The 21,360-nt window shown below is 38.6% G+C and overlaps 1 protein-coding gene across 5 annotated transcripts in view; it reads left to right on the forward strand.

Annotated features, from left to right (window-relative positions):
* Nucleotides 1–13,671, forward strand: part of TRPM3 (transient receptor potential cation channel subfamily M member 3) — a 386,166-nt gene extending 372,495 nt beyond the window's left edge. For 4 of the 5 annotated variants that reach the window (XM_039384840.1, XM_039384841.1, XM_027752176.2 and 1 more), the window contains 4 exons: nucleotides 3,710–3,860; nucleotides 4,412–4,611; nucleotides 5,767–5,899; nucleotides 11,541–12,990. In XM_039384840.1, coding sequence (XP_039240774.1) covers nucleotides 3,710–3,860; nucleotides 4,412–4,611; nucleotides 5,767–5,899; nucleotides 11,541–12,990 — 1,934 coding nt within the window. Of the gene's footprint in view, nucleotides 1–3,709; nucleotides 3,861–4,411; nucleotides 4,612–5,766; nucleotides 5,900–11,540 lie in introns of all 5 variants that reach the window. The other variant, XM_027752172.2, reaches the window with a different exon arrangement.
* The last annotated feature ends 7,689 nt before the right edge of the window (nucleotides 13,672–21,360 follow it).

Here is a 21,360-nt window from a genome sequence, read left to right on the forward strand (position 1 = left end):
CAGTAAAAATGAGCAGTGCCCATGTCATGACAGTAATACCAGCAGTGAAACAAATTCTTCCTGAGTTCTGCCTCTGCTTTAAGCCTGAGACACACAAAGACTTGGGTTAATGTTGTATTTTCTGGCCAGGAAACAGGAAGGGTTAGGCATGTAGCAGGAACCCATACAGGAAACTGTAAATGAGAGTCAAGAAGGAAAAATAAGTGTAGGAGAAGATTATGAAAAATGAAACAAGATGCAAAAATTATGTACATTTACAGGTATGAGGATACAGTGTTTGAAATCTGCGTGCAGTTAATGCATGTAATTGAAATTAAAACTCCAACCATTGATAATTTTCTAAAACCTGAGCTCAGGACATAATGTCCAGCCTTTATCCAATGGCCTGTAAGTATCAGAGTTGCTGGGTTTTTCAGTTACATGAGATTGGCATATTGTTATACTAACAGAATTTTCTTTAGTAAAGCATTTCATTAGAATTAAGTATTCTGTGTCATTTGTTAAAGCAAGGCTATAATTTAAAACAGATAACTAAGTTTTCCTGCATGTTAATTTGTGCTTTGAGAAAGTTTGTTAACACAGTATGTTACTGCACATACCACAAAAATTACTTCATTTCTCAAAAAATGATTAAAATGGTCAAATGTTATTACACATGAAAGGCAGGTGCAGATTCCTCAGGGATGAGGCACAGCACTCAGCAAGTGAAAACTTTGGCTTTGTGGAAAGCATAGCATTACCACAGTGGGAGCCCTGTGACACTGGCACTGATCCAATGGTGACCCAGGGCAGTGGAGCCCTGCTTGGAAATCGGGCTCAGGGAAAGCACCGCAGGGGTGGATCACGAAACTGGCACCTATTAGTGAACCACACGTGTGCAACGTTCTGTTCTGCTCATCAGGGACCTTGCGGGTGTAATGCAGGTGCTGCTGCCTGGATTGTGGGATCTGCAGCCGGGCACCATGCTGGCACCTGTGCAGGTGTACACGCAGAGGTGGATGGAGGGAGTGATCTACCCCAGGTTACTGTAATAGGGAGACAAGATGTGCTTGGGACTCTACATCTGCAGGTGGGGGAGGCCAATAGTCCCAGGTTACCATACGAAGTCTTCTCACACCATACAAACAGTATTTTAATTTCTTAAATATAAACAAGGATCTTTGTTATCTAAAAATAGTATCATTGCTATCTTTAGCCTCCTGCCAGAGTCCTCTGTCCTTTTTCACAGAGAGAGAAATTTCTGGTTTCCTGGGAATAATTGTTTTAAACAAATTTTTAATTAATAGTTGGGGGAAACAATCCTTTAAAATAAACTTTATAGTTTAAAAATGAATGAACATGTTCAGCAATGTGCCGGGGAACACAGGCTTCTGCCTTTTGGACACACATCGTACATTTTCTCATGCAGCTGAAGATCTGATGATTAAGTGGTGGCTCAGTTCTCCATAAAGTAAGGCAAGCGGTGGGTATTCTCATTTTATTTAAAAACTGTATCCACAACAGAACGTGCAAAAGAGAAAAACTTTTGCAAACCTTCAGGACAAGCTGAACAGCAAGGGATGCATAGAATAGAGTGTGGGAACTTGTCTGCATAGGAAGTCTAATTTGGCCATCACTGTGTGTCATAAACCAACTGTTGTCGGCAAGTAGAGCTAGAGAAATATTTTTTGTCTTGTTAGCTGTTGAGGCTGATTATTTTTTCAGATTAAATTCTAGTGTGTTTTAGAAACAAAAAAAAAAAATGGGATAATAGAATTTTAACCAGATTTGGAGCTGCATTTTTTATCTCATTGCTCTAACATTTAAAATGTGTCTTTCATAAATTTCTCTCATTATTGAAGACATTATTTCTTCTGTTTTCAGCACACAAAAGGAAAACAGGTTTCATCAACTGATATAGTGATTGTTCCATTACTGGTGAAATCATGCTGGGTTTTGATATTGTGTTGTGTTGGATTTTGTAGATCTGACTCCAGATGTGAGCAAGTTAGTGTTTCCAGACAAACAGAGATGTAAGTCTCACACTGAGTGCTAATAGCAAGAGATATTGAACGTCCCAATTTCTCCTGGATGAAAGCTAAGTGCACATAGTCCCGCACTCACAACAGCTCACTGAAGGCATTTTCAATGTCTAAATGAAGCTGCTGCTTGAAGCAGTGTGGGAAGCATGAAATTACCACTGCCTTAAAATGATCTGCAAAGTGATGCTTACTGAAAAATAAAGAAATGCATACTCTCAGGCTGTTCCAGTAAAAAAATGTATTTTTGTAAGAAGGAAGGACTAGTGATGCCATGTGTTCAGACCCAACAGAGCTGCTTGTAAAAATCAGTATTGCTTGTATTTGACTTTGTAATTTCTTTTTCTGTGAGTTGAATATTTTTGGAGATCCCATGTTCAAAGCAGATTTATCCTGTAGTCTTCCATCCCATATGACTATAATACTTCTGTATGTAATAGCCTAACATTTATGTGTGGTGCCTATAAATCAAGTACCCAAATCACACACAGTGTAATGTGGTTGCCAGTACAGACATCCACAGTTGAATTTCAAGCTCTGTGAACCAAGTTCAGAAGAACGTTTTTGAGAAGGTCCAGTAGTTGGTACTGGAAATACGGATTTATTGTCATATGATGAAATTTTACAAAACATACAGCATCAGCAAACTTTGTTTTTCATTAAGTCAGTGGAAAACTGTCATTGATATCAGTAGGAACTGCATCAGTGTTGAGCACTTTGAAAATTTCTCAGTTAAACTTCTTTTTGATGGGGATGAGAGGAAAAAAGCAGCAGGGCTGTGCAAAAGTTACCATTTAAAATGGTTTGTATGCGTAAGGTGCTGCTTCAATTATTTTCTTGAAGAACTGATTAGAGAGATACATAGGACTACTAGGACTGAAGCTAGAAAGACATAAACTGAACCCATGCTTGCAAATGCGGATCACCTACTACAGCACATGAGGGCATATTAAAAAACAAGCAGGGAAAACTATTTAACCATGTTTTCTCTCCCCTTGCTTCAGTTCTACAACATTAATACTGAGAACATTTTGATTCCAACATATTTGTGGAAGAAACAGGTGGCATCTCTGCTGCTTACATGTCCCTTTACCTGATACAGTAAAGACTTGATCATCTCCCCCACTGTTTCTAGGCATGCAGTCAAAAGTCCTTAATAGCAGAAAGTCATTATGAGTACGTCCTAGAGGGATTTGGGCAGCAGAGTGCACAGCAATAAATGGCTACTCTTTAATTTACTTTCATATACTGCCTTTTCCTTATTTATCACATGCCTCTCAGTCAATTTAAAAAGAACGAGTTTTCACCATTAAAGAAATAATATGCAAGCTTTTTTGCAGGATTAAACATTTTGATCATTTCATTTGCAGAGCCACTAATTACCACAAGAGTACCATGGTATTTTAGCTGTATGCAAACAGGCAGCTTACTCACACCAAGCATGTCTCCTACAAGTTCTGCTGGGAATATCTTGACATTCACAGTGAATAACACACAGCAAACAACAAAAACTGCAGCCTGTAAAATCTGTGATAGCAAGCACAAATTTCTTGGGGGAAGTGTCAATGCCACTGTTATTTGGAAGATGTTGTCTTGGCAGGCAGGCCTTTATAAATATTTAAATATTTCTGTAAGAAGAACTGAAAAAGTAAGATTCATTCCTTTTTTTTTCCCCGTATCTTTGTTCCCAGCTCCTTGTGGTCAAAATGAAACCAGAGAAGATGGCAAAATAATCCAGTTACCTCCCTGCAAGACAGGAGCATGGATTGTTCCCGCCATCATGGCCTGTTACCTCTTGGTAGCAAACATCCTTTTGGTGAACCTCCTCATTGCTGTTTTCAAGTGAGTGACACATTGCAAAGTATGGGCTTGGGGAGGATGCACGTTGTTCACACGCTGTGAAGGCTGCTGAGCTACAGGCTTTGGCTCAGAAACGTTTTCAGAAAAGTGAGGGTGAGAAGGAAGGAGGCAGTAGTTTGTCTCCAGGGAATGAGGGAAATGCCAACTTCTTCTCATTGTGCTTATTTCCAAGGACAGACACCTGATGAGAATCAGGACAAATAAGCCAAAAAAATGTAAAGTTCAGTTATGACATCATTCACTCCCAATATGGAAAACAAGAATAAAAATGTTTTATCTCAATGGATTGCTGTAAGACTCAGTGGTTGTTCACAACAGATATACACAATAACAAGATACTTTGAAAAGGCTGATGGCCATTGTGCTTTGCCGAAGCACAAACTTATTATTTTGTTCTGCTTCCCATTTCTGTGACAAGGAAACATTCACCAATATTAGTGAAATGTGTCTAGTTAAGATGCTGTCATATCAACTTTGGCAAAGTACCCAAAACCATTTCAATCTGATGTTATTTTCCTCTTCTTGCCTTCTAGTAACACATTTTTTGAAGTCAAATCTATATCTAACCAAGTATGGAAGTTTCAAAGATACCAGCTAATCATGACATTCCACGAAAGACCTGTTCTCCCACCACCTCTGATCATTTTCAGCCACATGACTATGATATTCCAACACCTCTGCTGCAGATGGCGGAAGCATGAAACTGATCCAGATGAGAGAGACTATGGATTAAGTAAGCCTTAGACAATTCACAGAGTGGACTGCCCAATACCATTGGTAATGTGTAATGTTTGACAGGCATGAAGACAAGTCCAGCACCTTGATAACCTTTTGAGCAAAAGAACAACTTTAACCTGCAAAAATCTTCCTTGAAGAATTTAGTTCCACCTGCACTGTCCAACCCTTTGTTCTCTTTGTAGTGGTAATGGGGCTGTGTGTTTCTGGAATTTTTTGGGGTGTTACCCAATTTGGTCCTTCAAATCAAAGGTGTTTATTTAGAGGTCTGTTGTTGCTGGAATTCTTCTTAGAGTCCATCACACTTCCAGTTTTATTTTTGAAAACACAGAGAGAACATTACTACTTTTTGAGCAAACAGCACATACTTCTGCCCAACACACTTTTTGCCTAGATAAGATGAGAGATGGTGAAAAGAAATTTTGTATACATATTCTCTCCTTGACACTGACTTAAACTGGAGGAGTAGTTTCTCCACACACTTTAATATGTACTCCCATAGCTATGATGGAAAACCTGTCAGATTATTTTGCTAATACTTTCTCTTTTCTTCTCTATCTAACTCTTCAAAGTAGATCTCCACCTCCCTCAGTTTATGTGCCAGAGGCAGGGAGCTAGGGTTGTGCATCTCTTCCCAACATTAGTCCATGCCATAGTCCACTTCTTTACGAGGAAAGAGCGGGAGACACGTGTGGTGCTGGAGATGGAAGTGCAACCAGACTGCTCTCCTCCCACTCCCATGATGCTGCTGCCTGCAGATATCAGTTCTTGACACATCAAACAGACTCCTGTACCCTCAGACTCCTGTCCTAGTAGTCTGCTAGTGTCATTATATTTGTTTAGATTACAGGTGGGCTTTGGCTTCCACCATGTCTCCAGGACCAGAACAGCAGCTGTGTTTAGACCCCATGCAATCCAAATGTATTCATGTTTGCTCACCATTTGCCTGCTTAAGTGTTTCTATATCCAGAATCATAAATAACTGAAGCCACTAATTTGGCAATTAGCAGTATCTATCTGCTTTCATATCAAAATGCCACATAAATTTTGAAGCCTGCTTTTGAAAGTTTACTCCATGAATTTCACAATAAATATGTAGTTAATTTCACATGTTAATATTTGCCAAATTCACATTTCTCAACTGTTTCCACAGAGCTTTTCATAACTGAGGATGAACTGAAAAAGGTCCATGATTTTGAAGAACAGTGCATAGAAGAATATTTTAGAGAAAAGGATGACAGATTCAATTCCTCCAATGATGAAAGAATTCGTGTGACTTCAGAAAGGTGCACTTTTTTTGTTTGTTCTCATAAATTGATCTGGAAATGTGTTTCTGTTGCCATTCTTATTTTTCCTTTCTTTTTCTTGAAAAGGGAAAAATCTGAGGTACTTTTGACAAGTCTTAACTAAAAAGTAGAGTGATAAAAGGTGGTGAATTATTTTTCTCTTTTTTTTGCTAGAGCAAATGTGTTCAAGGATAAGTTGGGTGGGGCTCTGAGGAACCTGATTTACTGGAAGGTTTCCCTGACAGAGGCAGGAACTAGATGATGTTTAAGGTCCCTTCCAACCCAAATCATTGCACGATAAGTTTGAAAAAGTGAATCTTTTAACCAGTTGTGTTAGAAAATACCTCATGTAGTGAGAGACACCACTTATTCTTGCATTTCAGTTCTTAAAGCAGAACTTAAGGTACAAGCAGTCAGAACACAATGGGAGAGTAAATTAGAGTTCCTCAACAAAAATAATACTTTAGCTCTCACCCACTAGCCGTTCAAATAAGGAGCAAGCCTTGTTTCAGGAGGGCCTTGCTAGGTAAGCTAGTTTCATTGAGACCAGCAGCGATCTTGACATGGATTTTAAATGGAACAGGACATTTTACCTACAACAATGCACAGAGGACAAAAGTACTACCTTAATTTAGTGGAAGTTGCCAGTCTTCAAATCCATCAGTCCTAAAAGCTCTGTTGATCTGCCATGGTGCTTATATGCTTTCATAGAACACTGCCGAGCTCAGATTTTGAGGACAGAGTTTGTGTTTGATTCTTAGCACTTTTGCCAATAAATATTTTATCCTGTCAGATATTCATAAAACTTATGAACTAATGAATACTCCACTAGCTGAAAACTCCACTTTAATTTGAATAACAGAGGTCAGGTGAGTTGTCATTTTCATTGATTACACAAATATAACACTCTCCTCCTTATACTTAATCTTCTAGTGCTGCCCCTGATTCAGCTATACCTAAACTATGCTTTCTGTAGGCAAGGAAACATGCTGTTAATTTGATTCTGAAATAAATCTATACCAGGGCAAGATTGGAAGATATAGTATCCTTTAATTATCTGCATTACTGAAAACCAGGAACTCCTAAAACATATATTTTAGAAAAGGATATTAGATGGGAAGTTAGTAAGGCATGGAATGATTTCTTTGTTATGGCCAAGGAATCCAGCTTTACTGGTGTGGAAGAGATAAATGAGAGATGAAATTATAGAGGTCTATATAATTATGAGTGCAAGGAGAGGGTGAGTAGAAATTAATTGTTTACTGTCACTCCCAGAACACTCCCAGAACAAGGTATAGGGGAGCAATAGAATAATTTAACAGCATTCCAGATTCAAAATAAATGAAAAATAGGTGATTTTTTCATGCAGTAAGTAGTGGAACAGAACAAATTCTTGAAAGTTTTTGAGGTCTAAAAGAAGCTAGATTCATTCAAACAGAGACAAGACAAGCTTACAGGAAAAGTAATCCAGTAAGGACTGCTAAATACATAGAGTTTATATTGAGCTTACAGGAAAAGTAATCCAGTAAGGACTGCTAAATACATAGAGTTTATACTGAGCCCATAAAGTTTTTGAGCAAAAAATGCTTAGAAACTGGAGAATATAAGGAAGAAAGAATTACATACCCTTCAGAGTAAGATGGTGGGCTAATGGTCCAAGTGAGTAGTTTTTTTCTTGTGTTCTGATGGTCCAGTGGTCACAGAACTGAGCTGAAAATCATAGATGCTGGTCCAAATATCTGGGCATAACTTTCCTTTTGGTGGGAAAGGAAGGAAGAGGTATGTTTGAAGATCTGTAAATGAGAAGTAGTCCAGCTGGGTCCTCCCCTAAATCATGTGAATGCTGTAAGTCCTTGAAAATTAATAAATAAAAGCTGCCTTTGCACTCTGTGCTGACCCTGTTTTATAGGAAAGAGTCCTTATCTCTAATTTAAGTGAAAATCTTATAGTGCCTTGTTCCAGTATAGAGCAGAAGAATCACAACCTTTCCTTGAGCATCTTCCTTTCTAATCATTGTGTTACATCTTGACCAGCACAGAGACATGTATAATATGATCAAAAAAGACTGCACTATTTTTCTTGATCTGGCATGAAGCCACTGAAACAATCTCTTTAGTAACATTTGTTCTGTATGGACAGGTCTCGACTCTTTCAAAGCCCATGCAAAACCTCTTGTTGATTTCAAAGGAAGCAGGGTCACATCATAACAGTATTTGAAAAGCAAATATGCTGGCTAGAGTAGATATTATTATGTCATCTTTGGTACTCTATGGTATCCATTAGTACAGCACTTTACAGTTTGCAATGCAATTACACTTACAGCATCCATGTGGATGATGACATAGCTATTACCTTGATTTCAGAGCTGGCAGGCAGAAGTGCACAGAAATAGCTTTGTTTTGATAAAAGGGACTGAGACTACAAGATCCACCTACACATAAAGAATGACAGCAGGAAGGGTCTGTGAATCTAGTGACATCTCTCTTTGGTCATAAAAGAGTTAAGTGGTGTTAGACTCCAATGGGAATGCAGCCAGGACAACCCAACATCCTTATCTTGCAGAAAGCACTGCACCTGGGAAAACTGGCTGCTCACGTAAGCACTGCTTTACCAAAAGAGGTCAGGTAAAGTACCAATACCCTGTTACAGTCCTGGGAATTGCTATCTATGTTTTATTTAAATAAAATCATTCAGCAATCACCTATCAAAAGCGCCAGTGTCCACAGTCCTTATGGCAGTTGAAAAGGATTTTGAAGTATAAACGATGCCTTAAAAATGGACATAGTTAGACAAAGGGATTTGTGAGCCTAATTCTAGCATTCAGTTAAGAGGTCCACTTCGGAAAAGAGCGCCTTACTCCCATTAAAGAATGATTTTAATTAAATTACTAGTGAACTTAAGTTCAAAGGTTAAAAATAAATAAGCCAACATGAATGTCAGCAAAAGTTATCATCTCTCAAACTGTAATCAAAAAGGCTCATAACAGGTAATATAAAATCTAAGTTCTGATCTCTTATTTTTTTCCTGGTTACTGAATATTGTCCTCATATAGTCCATGTTTGTTTCACTATTAAAAATTTTTGAGCTTCAGCAGCACACCTGGATGCATGTTTTATATGTAGCCTCCTCTTTTTCTCTTCTCATTCTGTTAGGATGGCTTGGCACCTTCTAATAAGTTGACTAAATCTTGCTGTAAGGAAAAGCATAGGTATAAAGGAGGCATCATACATGGATACTGTAAGATTTGCTAAAAGGTTTATATACTCTTCTGAGTATACATGGAGAAAAAAATCCAAAGCAAAACTCAGACATTCTTATTTTGAAATAGTATTTTAATTCAAAACTGTTCCTCAAGGAAATACAGGTCTAGCTGTCTATTCACTGAGTGAAAGTATATTTTCCCAAGAATATGCAAAAATAGAAAAATTCACTTATTCAAAAATTTTAAGAACCAGATTATGGCTGTATTTCTCCAGAACGCATTCTCCTACATTCACAGTGTTTGGCTGATGTGAAACATTTTATCATGTTTCTAATAGGTTTATTCTCAGATCATGGTGCTGTTCTGTATGATGAATGAGTACAGAACTGAACATCTAATTAATACAAGAGAATATCACTAAAAGAAATAATATTTGTTAAAAATTCTGGAGTGGCCACATGCAATATATAACTAAAGATGACTAAATTAAACTAATAGCTTTAGGTTTGAAGGAGATCATCATCTCTCACTGCTCTCACTATGGAATTATATCCTGTGCTTGTAATAACATTAATCTGTTTTGTTGGAGAAGCTGGTAGAACTAGAAACAGACTGGTGTCTAAATCATAATGAGAAGAATGAGATTCCTTGAAGCTACCAGTTGATTTCTTAGCAGTGATTACCTGATCATTCATCTACTGAAGTCTGATGATGGCAATACAGTTACTGCTGTTTGATTTGCTGTGCTTGTGCTTTCAAAACACAAACTTCAACAGAAAAAGCCTGTATCTCACAGGAACATGCAACTTGCTGTAGAGAGCAGAGTCACACTCTTACCTGTCCTCTCTTGTGTGGGCAGTTTGCTGCTGGTCATCACCCCAACGTAGTCAGATTTCAGTGTTCACCAGCAAAAGTGGTGAGCATTACGTAACAGGGCGTTAATGCTGCAAAATATTCATTCATTGCTAAAATCTGGTTTCCTTCTGGGCAAATAAGAGGGTTTATGGTGTTGTCAGTATCAGATCACTTGTCCTATTGAAAAATTAACTAGCAGTAGTAGAAGATTATATTTATACCATCAGAAATCCTGGCAATGATTTGTGTGCCTATCAACAGACAGTGTGCCTATTAACATTTGAGCACGAATTACTCTAACAGGCAGAGCGTAAGAGACTTGTGAAGAGAAAACCGTGGAAATTGTGCCATTTGGTATTTGTTGCTTCTCTCTTCATTTTCCAATGTCTACAGCAATGTGGAAAACCAGAATTGTAATCTATCAATCAAAGATAACTACGTAAATTTGTGGCTTTTAGTACTTTTTTGGCAGATACTGGAAGTCCCAGTCTGCCATAGGGACTACAACCAGAGAAAAATAATTATGCAAAGAAAAGTCATATGTGCTAAAGGAATTTCATTGTTTAAAATTGTCAGACTCCACAAAAATCCTTCACTTGATACATTTTAGAAGCCAGAGAATTGAAATGGTTGAAGGCCATTGGCACAGATTAGTACACAATTCACCTAAAGTTGAAAACATTTTAAAATGAGGCAGATCAACAATGTAGAAAAAATATACTGAAGTTTAAATTAAATTAAATTGCATATATTGAATCTTACATTCAATTACCTCTTACTATTTTAACCTAATTTTTTATATATATATTACGAGAGCAGCTAAAAAATTGCTTTAAAATCCATCATTTCAATCCCTAAACTATTACCAGAGACTACCCAAAGCACTATCACAGTAATGGAGCAATCTTAGTGTGTGTGTCCTGTTCTGAGCTGTATTTGCTTTGATCAGTGTTCTCTTCCTGCAGTTTTCATGCATATTTAACTTGATATAATCTATATTCAATAAAATAACTGATGTATTTTTTCTATAAATCTAAGCTAAAAATGAATCAGCAAACAAAGAAACTATCTGCTTAGGTCCACATAGCACTAACTGGTGTAAATCTGGGGCAAATACCAAGAAAAAAATATTATGTTAGCCACCTTCTATGGCATATTGCCTGTTTTCCTTACTTCATTTAGTTCTGCAGTTAGCTGCACTGGTCCTGCCCGTGGCACAATTGGAGACGTGTCATCTGCTATAAGTATTATTCATTCATAACAACCTAAGTAGAAGCTGTGACAGAAGAGAGGCAGTAATTCATGGCAACATTTATGTAATATGTCCTGTCCCTAGGATAAATCACACCCAATCCTCCTCTCTGCATTATGCAGCAGGTGTCACTTGTTTAACCCACTGGAGCAGTTTCCCGAGCCAGTGGTATTTGTTTGTGGAACTTCTTCTAGCAGGGTTTTGAAGCAGATGAGGTGGTGTAGGTTGCCTTGGGGTTTTGAGACCTCTTCATTGTCAAAAATTTTGGTGACCTATTAGCTGAACATCACTGCTTTGTAGAAATTAACCTGTTTAATTCTTCCCTTTTTAAGGGTGGAGAATATGGCCATGCGACTAGAAGAAGTAAATGAGCGAGAGCACTGCATGAAGGCTTCTCTGCAGACTGTTGACATCAGGCTTGCTCAGCTGGAAGACATGATGGGACGGATGGTGACTGCCTTAGAAAAAATGACTGGCATAGAGAGAGGTGAGACAACTAAGATACGATCCAGGACCTCATCCGACTGCACGGATGCAGCCTACATCGTGAGACAGAGTAGCTTCAACAGTCAGGAAGGAAACGCTTACAAGCTTCAGGAAAGCATAGATCCCACAGGAGAGGAGTCCATGTCCCCAACATCGCCTACGATCACACCCCGCATGCGAAGCCACTCTTTTTATGCAACAAATATGAAGGACAAGTGTGGGTTGGAAAAGCTGGAAAGCATTTTTAAGGAAAAATCTCCAAGCCTGCATCGGGCAATCAGTTCCCACTCAATAGCAAAAGAAGGAAAGACTCCATTAGCCCCTACAAGCACTTTGTCAATCGCCCCAGACTCCAGAAGACCTTCATCTTGTATAGACATCTATGTTTCTGCCATGGATGAGATGCATTCTGACACAGAACCTCTCGAGAGCTCCATAAATATTCTTGGTCCCGGAGATGCAGCTCTGCAGGCTCACATAGCCTCTTCCCTTTTAGCTGGCAGTGCATACATTAACAGTACACCTGGTGAAAAAATTTCTGGCAGGAGTCTTGATTATGAGGAAACCTCTGGAATAGAAACAAGGGCATTTTCTTCAGACTACTCACAAATCACCGACTGTCAAATCCCCTGGGATTCAGATCCTCCCTTGTATCACACTTTAGAGCGATCTAAAAGCAGTCGTTACCTGGCTACAACTCCATTTATACTGGAGGAAACGCCCATTGTGAAATCTCACAGCTTTATGTTCTCTCCATCTCGGAGCTACTTCAGCAGCCTTGGAGTCCCAGTCAAAACAGCAGAGTACACAAGTATTACAGATTGTATAGACACGAGGTGTGTGAGTGCTCCCCAGGCCATCGCAGAGAGGGCCAGTTTCCCAGGAAGTCTTGGAGGCAAAGTGGAAGACTTGGGATGCTGCCACCCAGAGAGAGAAGCTGAACTAAGCCACCCAAGCTCTGATCATGAAGACATTGAGGCCAAAGAAAAGAAGGGAATCCCTTTATCTCCTCAAGACAGCAATGCTGCAAGAACTCTGGCCAACAGCATCCCACTTCCAAAAATAGAGAGAGCCAACAGCTACTCTGCAGAGGAGTCCAACATGTTGTATGCTCAGCACACGCGGAAGAGCTACTCTATCAGTGACAAACTCGACAGGCAGCGAAACGCAACAGGCCTGCGGAACCCCTTTGAGAGGAGTAAGTCCTCCAGGCCAGAGAGCAGAGGGGACAACCTGTCCATGAGGAGACTGTCAAGAACAGGAGCCTTCTGCAGCTTTGAAAGCAAACACAGCTAGGCTTAGACAAAGCTCACCGGCAGTCAAAGGGTCATCTGTTCTCCAGTCCATTTGCTCAGCAGAATTAAAACCAAAAACCTTCACATTACCACATGTCAACTCCAGTTGGCATTAGCCACCGGTCAAGGGAGCACATTGTCAATCTCAGTATCGCCCACTGAGGTACTGCATTTTGACCCGGTTGACATTTGCACTTAAGGAAAAAGGGAGGGATGAAAGCTTTACAAAGACTTCGGTAAACAAGAGGAATAACAATCCCCCTTTTTGAAGTCAGAAGAAATAAATTAGGAGGTATAAATAAATTAATAAATATCTGCCTTTTATTAGAAGGCATCCTAAAACCTTTGATCATTATTCAAGTTTTTAAGATGCAGAAATTAACTGGCAAAAAGAGATGTACAATTTAAATGTTCTAAGCTTCAATCACAACCTCTTTTTCATCTATTTCACCATTGTGATGACTGATGAAAAGCATTTGTTATTTCTGTAGGAACTGGCAGCAAACAAGACTCCCAAGTCCCTTGCATCCCACACTTGTGGAAATGAAGAAAGGTGAACACGACAACCATAATGTTCACTTGTCTCCTTTTCTATCAACTTCTAGTGCCACAAAAAGTTTGTATTCTGAAGAGCAGAAAGGGAAATGAAATGCCTTTTGTACTGCAACTTAAACAGAAGGAGAAATGCCTGTATAAAACAGGCATTCTAGATTCTAGCACAGCTGAGCAAGCTCAGGATGAATGTAATTAAGCGGAATAGTATATATTTATTTTTTTACCACATGTTGTCTCACTAAATCAAAGGATGTGATGAAACAGTAAGAAGAGGGTTATCAGAGCAGAGCATGGTAATATTGTCAGGTTCTTACTGCTCCGTTTAATTATGTACACAAATTGGGGAGATTTATGCACCACACTGCTATCGGGTTCTTCTTGCTGTTCCATTTGAGCTGCCGACTTTTCACATCATTCCCTCAACTAAAAATATACACCTTTTTTTTTCATGTGTACATAGCTGTATTTGAACATTTCAAAGTATACAAGAATTATCAAGCAATCTGAATCCAGATTCATGTAATTAGACTGGAGTTGCTTAAAGGAAAATGTTTTTGTCAGAGGACTGGAAAACACTAAAATTTCTGTATGCTTCTAAGGTAAGTTAAAGAACCAAAGTGAAACTGCAAGTGTCTGTAAAGAGCAAAAGCCATCAGTTGTGACTAGGCTTCCACCGTTCAGCAGCTTATGACACAATGAGCATTTTTTATAGGAGGAAGCGTGTATGAATGGTAGTGCAGTGATGGGTTTTGGTTGAAGACAGTTGTAACTCCACTGAGCTGACCCAAGGGTCCACAATGTCAACCAGACTTTCGAACTTCTCATGAGAAGGTGTCCCAGGTCACAGGTGGAAGGGTATGCAGAAGATTGGAAAAGGGTAGAGAAGCACAAACTGCAACTGGATCAAAATTTCACATACTTTTGAAGGCGAAACATTTAAGCTTTTAAAGAGTTGAAGCTAGTGCTATTAAAAATTAAAATATCTATACAATTACCAACAGCTGTGTAGAACCAGCTCCTTTTTGTTATTAAAAATGAATACATGAGTGGGGTACATACTTCCCATTATTTAAATGGGAATTATCTTTCAAAGGCACCTTTGAGAATGCAGGCTGACGTTTTCTCACCGAGTCTTCACACTGGGAGACTCTGAGCACCATCTGAAAGCTAAGTCTGAAAGGCAACAAATCCAGACAGAAAATAATCATCAGCCTCAGGAAAAGAGGCAAAGAAGGGGAAAACATTTAGTTAACAAGTCACTGCATTGGAAAGTTCAAGAAACAAAGAAATGCAGCAAGGGGATGTTAAGAACAGTGTTTCATACTTCCTGCACCAGTGTGTTCCTTGCTTTCTTCTATTTGTTCAGGCTTTCAATGAGCTAAACTCCACCAAGACAGTGTGTTTATGCAATTGCCTTTCAGCCCATGTGCAGCATTACAGTCACATGGCAATACTAAGAAAGGTCAGAAACCTTTCTGTGCATTATGAAGCATGCTTGTGGCAGGCTGATTGTTGAACAATAGCAAAATGCCCAAGGGCAAAGGAACTTTATTTAACAATATGCTTCAAATGTGCCAACTTCTGTTAGCAGCCTTTTCCTAAGGCTTCTCCAAATATATCTATCCTTGGTGAGTAGAGGGGGATATTCTCACTTTGTTTTCTTTTGTTACTTTTATGAATGTCTGCTAAAACTATTGTGGACTCTTTCATTTTCACCGTGTTACTGGCCTACTCTAGAGGAATTTCAGATTCGTTACAAATTCCTTATCATTGCTTAGTGAATTAGTTCAAGGCATTGGGTTCTCCTCTGGGGTAGATTTCATCTCTTAGTTTGTCAGGGTAAAGGAATTTGCCAAACCTAGAAGCTGTATAAATGTTTAGGATACAGCACCTTATTGATCTGGAGCACACATTCCGGGTAAAATGAAACAGGACACTTTATTTACCTCTTAAAATTTGCCATTATGTATAAAATGTAAATTCAGATGTTAAAAGTGTGATCGCAAGATGTCAGAACACCACTGTTCCTGAATGTTTCCCATTTATTCTATGATGTGGTTTCTACAGAATATATATTATGATGGATGTTAGATTATTTTGTTTTCACCTGCTTTTACACATTGCATCAAACTGCTCCTTTTTGAATTTGATGCTAAAACACCTATTCCTTGCAGTGGGACCAGACTTCCCATTCCTAATATTATGATCATTTAGTGAAAGTGGAAGTCTTATCATCCATCATCGTGTAGCTATAGCATGTGCCATATGACATATTCTGTATCAAAGGATAACTTATAAAGTAGACACATATATAGTTGTGACATGTGGTAATATTAGTGAACGTTACAGGACAGTTTTAATATTGCATTATATGGTCTTGTTGTAAATCTGTAACATTCAATAAAATAGCACATGTTGCATCAAGCATTAAGTTCCACTATCCAATTATTAGCTTACATATGGAATATGCATTTCTTGTCACAATGTGTAAGTTTGGTATGTTTCACACATTTCTTTGTATAGCTCTACTTAAATGTCTGTATGAGCTGATGTATAAACAGCTAATGAGCTGCTGTGGGCCATGACAGATGAGTTGTGATGGTGTGAAAGATGAACTGGCATGTTATGCAAAAGATTATAAGATAAATGAACTTTAATAATATTTTGAAACTCAATTGAGCTTAGCTGTTTGTTTACATATGCTGGTTGACTGAGGAAGCTGTGTGCAGTATTTTATAAATATTTTCCTATAATAATCTGTTCTATTGTTTCCGGTTTAAGTGATTCTATTCTACAGTTGGGGTATACACTTGTCCTAGGTATTGTATTATAGCACAATATTCTTTCACAATAACAGTGTGATATTACTGAAGTAGTTTCTCTTTCTTACAGTCCAGTCTTTTTTTGTGTCAAAGAAAATGCATGCATTGTTCCATGAGTTTCTTTGGACTACTAGGAGACTTAACATTTTACTATTGCCTGCCTGTAAAGATGAATCCAGTTAGGAATGAATTCAAACTTTTGGATGTTTACATTATTTCCATTATGTTTGATCTTTAGCAAAGTAAGTGATTTTTTTATTATTTTTAAATGACAATTGTATTTTATGAAATTTGAATACTCAATACAAAATGCGAACCTACAGCAGTGCTCAGACATTTGGCTCTCTCTTTTCTTGGAAGAGATAAGGTGCTACAATATTGTTCTTAGCACAAGTGCCAGTTAACAAATGGCAGTGAGGGGATAATTTGAAAATATAATAAAAAACCAAAACATACATTCATCTACGTACGGAAATCCCTCTGGGTTCCAGACATAGATTAATTTTTTTCTTTAATTTTCCATTTATAGATTTTTTGGTAAAAAAAAAAGAAAAACAACAAAACTGATTTGTACCTTTTGTGGAATGGATAGCCTTTTGTCAGGGGATAAATATCTTAGTTAGGTATATTTTTTGTATGAGAAGAAAATGATTTGTTTCTTAGAAACTGTCAGTGCATGGAAAATGCAACTACATGAATAACTCAAAAAATGTGCTGGTAGCAGCACACAGCCTTAGTCCAATGACTGCAGTCAGAGCAAACAAGTATCTGTCCTGAGAGCATTAGTTATCAAAGGTATTAGACTGAACCAGTGAAACAAAATGCTCTGTAAACTCGTGGTGCAGATTTTCAAAACAAGCATAAATGTCTTGTTATGTTGCTCAGGTTAAACACTTAAGAGGATCTGATAATCACCAGAAGGGAAAATGTGAGCTGGTCATTCCCGGATTTCCCTGGGAATGCTTAAGTAGTTGTGATGTCTCTCCCCTGCTTAAAAATGATAATATATTTGCATTTTTGCACAATATGCATAACTGTTTTAAGAAAGGCCACATTTTCAGTTCTACTGAAAGATAGTAAGCATAGATCATCTTCTTCAAAAGAGATGGGAAAAATTCCTAGCATGGATTTTTCCTTCAGCCACCTCAAATGAAAACACAGTCCCAGCTGGGATGAAGTAAAGTATTGGGGGCGTCTGCTCACCTACTGAAGCCCTTCATTACTGTAGGTGGTATTCACTGTCCTTGCCACACATTGGCACAAAAGCAGTAGTATTGAATGCGGAGGGACTTTGTTTCTGCACACCAATGAGAGTTACCCTGCTTTATAGCCAGTCATACAGTGAACACTGCAGGTCATACAGGTTTCTCTTCTCCAAGACTGACTACAAACCATGGTCTTACTGATGCTGGTGCAAATCTGCAGAAAATCCACTGATTTGAATGGCATACTCTGACTTTTGTCAGGAGATGGATTTATTCTGCATTTCTAACTCTATATTACTTTGAGCCATAGCATGGGTTACACTAAATTATCTTCAAGCTGGAAGCCTAATGACAGAGCCTTTGAGCCAGACTGGTTGTGAAACAGTCTCTGACCTTTTAATTTCTGCTGTATGCTTTCAGATCTGTCGTAGAGCCACACAATACTTATTTCAAAGAGCTATTAGGAAAAAACATTTGATTATTAAATTGCTGCTGTTTCTGCTGCAGGGAAGTGATAACTCTTGTTTATTTTAGTATTTGGGAGGGAGGGGGAAGGGACAGAAGAGGGAATTGGATGTGAAATACAGTTTTATGCCTGTACAAGAGTAAATTGTATTAAAGTTATATCCTTTTTCCACCGCTGCAATTGTTGTACATGAGGAGAGTCTATTTGCTGCTACTGCTGTCTGGAACAGTGTTTGCAATATACTATACTCATAGCTATTTAATCGTTTATTATTTGGGCTATCATTTTTAAGTGTATAACAATCATTTATAAAGGGATAAAAATTATTAAAATGTCATTTTAAACAAATTCCTACTAATACAAAGCTTTTCAAGTATGATTTGTCTAAATGTACATAACTAGGGAAAATGGTCCTTTCCAAAGGTCTACTGGATTCACAATGCACTTTTAGACTGTGTTTAGATGCGTAATAAAGAGCAGAAGTTGGCAATTACTACAGTAGAACTTTCTGAAATTTCTGTAACAATTGTTTTGCAATAAAAAAAGAGATGTAGATAAAAACATCTGTTCTTACTGGAGCATTTATTTACGGTCATTTACTTTCAAAGCAATAAAGCAATGATGTAATGGCAGCTGCTTTTCTCTAAGTTCTCTCACTGCTTTAATTCTAACCTTACAGCTTTAAAGAAAACCAAAGCATTTACTCTACTGTGCACAGGGATTCTAAATGCAGTAAGTTATTTTCACCTCTGAGATCAGGTTTCATTCACGTGTCCCTTATTCTGGCCAATATGAGAACCAAGATGTACTTCTCAGTGTGTTTATTTAAAAGGAAGAAATGGTTTCTTTTCTTTGTAGATACCATTTCAGAAAAGGGGGAACATAAGCATTAATTGCAGATCTTCTTTAAATTGCATCCACATAGACTGGAAGAAGCATGCTCCTTTGTATGACAGATGGATGGTATCACTGGCTCTTGTAGCTAAAGAAGGTTTATTAAAACCAGAGGGCACCAAGTAATCCACTACCTATATCCTCCTCTGAACTGATAACTGACCTTGCTCAAGAATGAAATCATTGTCTCTCTCCTCATGCAGCTACAACCAGCTCTGATACTTCCTCACAAAAATGCTGAAAAAAACATTACTGACACAAAATCTGCCAAGTTCAGAACCATCTGCCTCCACAAATATACCCCCTGCAGCGCTACAGGCTGGGCACAGAGTGGCTGGAGAGCAGCCAGGCAGAGAGGGACCTGAGAATTTGGATTGACAGGAAGCTGATCATGAGCCAGCAGTGTGCCCAGGTGGCCAAGAAGGCCAAGGGCATCCTGGCCTGGATCAGGAACAGTGTGGCCAGCAGTCCAAGGAAGTGATTCTGCTCCTGTACTCAGCACTGGTGAGGCCACACCTGGAGTACTGGGTCCAGTTCTGGGCCCCTCAGTTCAGGAAGGATATTGAGGTGCTGGAGCAGGTCCAGAGAAGAGCAACAAGGCTGGTGAAGGGACTTGAGCACAAGTCCTATGAGGAGAGGCTGAGGGAGCTGGAGTTGTTCAGCCTGGAGAAGAGAAGGCTCAGGGGAGACCTCATCACTCTCTACAACTCCCTGAAAGGAGGTTGTAGCCAGGTGGGGGTTGGTCTCTTCTCCCAGGCAACTATCAGTAAAACAAGAGGGCACGATCTTAAGCTGTGCCAGGGGAGGTTTAGGTTGGATATTAGGAAGAAATTTTTTACAGAAAGGGTAATCAGGCATTGGAATGGGCTGCCCAGGGAAGCGGTGGATTCTCCATCCCTGGAGGTTTTTAAGATGAGACTGGATGTGGCACTTAGTGCCATGGTCTAGTAACCATGGTGGTAGTTGATCAAGGGTTGGACTTGATAATCTCAGAGGTCCCTTCCAACCCAGCTGATTCTATGATTCTATTAAATAAGCCTTCACTGAGATAATAATGTGTTTTAGCTAAATGCGAAAGAAGCACAGGAAACAAACATCCAATTGCATAAGAAGGATTTCAGAGACTCAAAATAATTCTGCACAGATCAGTCACACTTCAGGAGAGAAATGGTTCAGGGGAGTGTTCTTTATTTTAGATATCTGAGAAGGAAAGCCTAAATTTCTTAACCAGATTTTATTTCATCCTTTCTCAGGATTTCTCATCCTTTCCAGTGAATGGCAGTCCATTCAGTGAACGCTGGGAGTTTGAAGCTTTCAAAAACAAAATTAAAAAATAAATCTGTGCCAGACAGTTGTCATTATGCTTCTTTCCAGGTAACACTCTATCTCTGGTCTCCCTGCAATTTTTCACAGTAACAAATTCCACCTAAATTCAGCCAATTAGTAAGTGCTGGGGAAAAAAGCAGCATCACTAGCCTTGATTTTAATTCCCTTGAGCTGCAGTCTGGTAGCCTTTAGGGCAGTGGTCTAGTCTCTTTTAATCTCATTAGCGCATAATGGAAAAGAATGCCATTTAACGTACACTGTGGCAGCCAACCTGATTCATTATCCCCATGACTGAGTACAGCAACAGCTCACAGTTACACTAGCCCTCGCTGTCTTTGCATACAAAGCCCAAATTTCACCCTGTTACACTTTTGGAACAAGAAACATAAACCCCCAGCATTCCATTATTTTGACATTTGAAGTAACTGATTGCAGGCATAAGTAGTGTATTTTTTGGATTATATTTTTTGGAGGCAATAATGACAAGCAGTATCTGAGAGGACTATAGCATGCTCATGTGAAATAACAGTAGCAGTCTGTGGACAGTTACAGACATCTAAATGCAGATGATACAGGCTACTTTTGTAGGGAACTATGGATGGAACTGCCTTTGCTAGTCTGAATTCCAAGCCAAGAAGTTTCACAGTGGTACAGATGGTTGGCAGGACTGATATGCTCCTACCGCCTTCTAAAACTTAAACTTTATAGCTACACTTTTCCTCAATTAAACACGTAGCCAGAGGTTGAACAGCCACATGTGCACCACAGAATCAGTCTATGGAGGTGATAGAATTATCCTCGCAAAATACTCCAGTCTTTTTTTGTTCACAGTGTGCAAGATGAGAATTTTCCTAACAAGCTTGGAAAATAACATATCAAGACTCTAAGAACATAACAGAAAATGTTAATACATAATAGTCAACTACCCATGTAGCATTTCACTAGTCACTAAATAAGTCTTGATACTAAAATTGCATCTTTAGCAAAAAAAATAAATTCTCTGAAAATATCAGCAAAATCACTAAATCTGATTGAAGAATTATATTCTGCAAAAACTCCTAGGAAATATTAGTCACAAATCTGAATTATAACCCACAACTCCT

The sequence above is a fragment of the Pipra filicauda genome, unplaced genomic scaffold (assembly GCF_003945595.2).
Source record: "Pipra filicauda isolate LSUMZ 115617 unplaced genomic scaffold, ASM394559v2 scaffold37_size4185640_pilon, whole genome shotgun sequence".
NCBI classification, from domain to species: Eukaryota; Metazoa; Chordata; class Aves; order Passeriformes; family Pipridae; genus Pipra; species Pipra filicauda.